Here is a 2693-nt window from a genome sequence, read left to right on the forward strand (position 1 = left end):
CAAAGCTACCACGGAATTAATAGATTAAAATTTTAATCATTTGACAGCCCTAGTATAAACCTGTAAAAGTAACCTAAATGTATTCTGAATATATATTGATATTAGTTTACCTATCAAAATAATGTAATTATTATATGAATGTCCATTATCAGTATGTCATTTTATAACATGTCTCACCTTCACAAAAAAAATCTGTTTGAAAATCTGATGCAAACTGACCAAGTTCTGGTTATTTAAACAGTAAATACACACATTCATGTTAAGACTGGGCCAGCTCCCTGTACCAAGATGGCCGCCGTGTGAGGACGCCAGTCTCCATTGGCCAACAGTGGGGACGATTTATCTGACCTTTATCTATGGCTACAACAGCCAACAACACAAACTGTAGAGAAGAAACTGATAATTGTTTTAATTATTATTATTTTGAGTCACAATAAAAGAGATGAAGAGTTAAGAGTTCAAATATTGTTTTAAAACCAGAGTTTTTTTTTCAAGAGTTCCCTTTTGATGTCACTTCCTGTTTCACTGTTGCTGAGCCAAATTCAGAGGAAAATGTGACAAAATGGGTCAAATTGTTTGTATTATGTCAAGTTTAAAGATGTATCTGAAGGACAGGCATGTCACACTCTGAGAATCCCAAACCCTGAACACAGACCTGAGGGCCCTCCTGAGGGTCTCGAGGCAGGCCACCACGATCTTTGGGTTCTTGTTGTCGAGTCCTTTGAGCAGCTCGTCCTGGACCACCTCGGTCTTCTCGATCTCCACGTACATCAGGCAGATGTCCGAGCCCAGCTCTTTGGCTCGGGCCTTCGGCTGGTTGAATACTTTTGTCACGACGCCCGACACCACCTCCCCCGCCGTCCTGCAGAGAGGAAACCCAGCTCGTCAGACCCTCAGAGTCCAGTCCTGGTTCTCACAGGGGAACCCTGTTCAACATTAACTGAACCCTGAAAGGTTTAGAGTTCATTTTGACACGAAAATATAAACTTTACCCAAAAGATGGAGAAGTTAAAAAAATAAAAACGACCTGTTTTAGTTGTTAGATTAATTTCAACAGTGCAGAACTTTAAAACATTCATCTTGTTTTCCTTTGTAGAAAACTAATCCTATAACCATAAGAAAACTAGCTTAAAACTTTTGCACGGTTCTGTTTTTATGAAGTCAGGAAACAAACAAAGATTTGAACCAGACCCAGTCGGACCTTTTCTGACAGATAAACACTGCTTGTTCTGTAAACCCTCCTCAGGCAGCAGAATGCACTGAACGTGCAGAAGACCAAAACAAACCAAGAGGCTGGAAACGGCTCTGGCACCGGTACCGGACTCTGGACCACGTGAGTGAGGTCCATTCATGCAGTGTCCTGGAGACGCTGCAGGAGGACGAACCATCCAGCTCAGAAACAAACGGCTCAGAGTTTTCCTGAGACCTGAGCCTGTTTTCTCTTCACCTTTTTCTTTACTGCATTATTTAAAGTCCTCACAAGTAAAGAGGTCCAGGTCAAGTTCTTTGGTCCTGATTCTGTAGATTCTGATTAAACTGGAGCATTCCAGAATAAAAATTAGATATTTTCTGACGAGGCTGTTTCTGCCACATCACTAGTTGGATCAGAACCCCCTGCTCCCACCAGGACTTACTTTCCAGCCACGTGTGCGTTCTCGATGAACACCAGAGCAGCTTCCAGGCCTTTGAGCTGAGCCACGGCGTTGGATTCTGTGACAAACTTCTTGATCAGGCCCAGGAACTTCCCCCACTCAGGACTCTTCTCATCCTGGATCCTCTGGAACAACTTCAGAGCTTCTTCATAACCGTTCAGTCGGGCTTTCCACACCTGGACCAGACAAGACCACAGGTACAGAGTTGAGATGAGACACTGTCCTTTACTGATAAACACGGGTCAGAACCTTCAGAACCAACATGGAGTCAGAGGGAAGTTGTGCTTTAAGATGTTCAGCTCTGTTGGATGTTCCACCATCTGAAACTCCTCATGTTTTTATTAATGTCTGAAACAAAGACAGGCCTGCTGCTGTTCTCTAATCCTGCTGAATAAAGCAGCTGCTGCTTCAATAACTCACACTCATCCTAAAATATGAACCATTTCAGTCCAAATAAAGCTTTAACCCTTTATCACAGGTTCTGCTGAGACAAACAGAACTCTGTAGTTAATTATCTGACAGATCAGAGACGGTTTACTTTGATCCTCATTAAAGAGATGAAGTTCTCCTGGAGTCACAAATAAGCCGATTGTTTCCTGTTTTACTGAGTTACAGGAGCTTTTAATGATTTAAACCTTTTTCACAGGAAGAAACTAAAGAAAAGCTCTTCAAATGTCAGACAGTCCTTCACAGCTGCACTGTTTCTGTTTTAATGACTAATGTTTTATTGTCTGTTTCTACTGTCTCTAATGTTTTATTGTGTTTCTGTCTCTAATGTTTTATTGTCTGTTTCTACTGTCTCTAATGTTTTATTGTGTTTCTGTCTCTAATGTTTTATTGTCTGTTTCTACTGTCTCTAATGTTTTATTGTGTTTCTGTCTCTAATGTTTCTACTGTCTCTAATGTTTCTACTGTCTCTAATGTTTTATTGTTTCTACTGTCTCTAATGTTTTATTGTCTGTTTCTACTGTCTCTAATGTTTTATTGTCTGTTTCTACTGTCTCTAATGTTTTATTGTCTGTTTCTACTGTCTCTAATGTT

At 40.7% G+C, this 2693-nt stretch overlaps 1 protein-coding gene across 2 annotated transcripts in view; it reads right to left on the reverse strand.

Moving 5' to 3' along the window:
• Window positions 1-2693, reverse strand: part of LOC106533743 (cytoskeleton-associated protein 5) — a gene marked incomplete at its 3' end in the record, with an annotated part of 35431 nt that overhangs the window by 29606 nt on the left and 3132 nt on the right. For both annotated transcript variants that reach the window (XM_014030174.1, XM_014030173.1), the window contains 2 exon segments: window positions 656-862; window positions 1635-1828. In XM_014030174.1, coding sequence (XP_013885628.1) covers window positions 656-862; window positions 1635-1828 — 401 coding nt within the window.

The sequence above is a fragment of the Austrofundulus limnaeus genome, unplaced genomic scaffold (assembly GCF_001266775.1).
Source record: "Austrofundulus limnaeus strain Quisiro unplaced genomic scaffold, Austrofundulus_limnaeus-1.0 Scaffold1012, whole genome shotgun sequence".
In the NCBI taxonomy this organism is placed as follows: domain Eukaryota; kingdom Metazoa; phylum Chordata; class Actinopteri; order Cyprinodontiformes; family Rivulidae; genus Austrofundulus; species Austrofundulus limnaeus.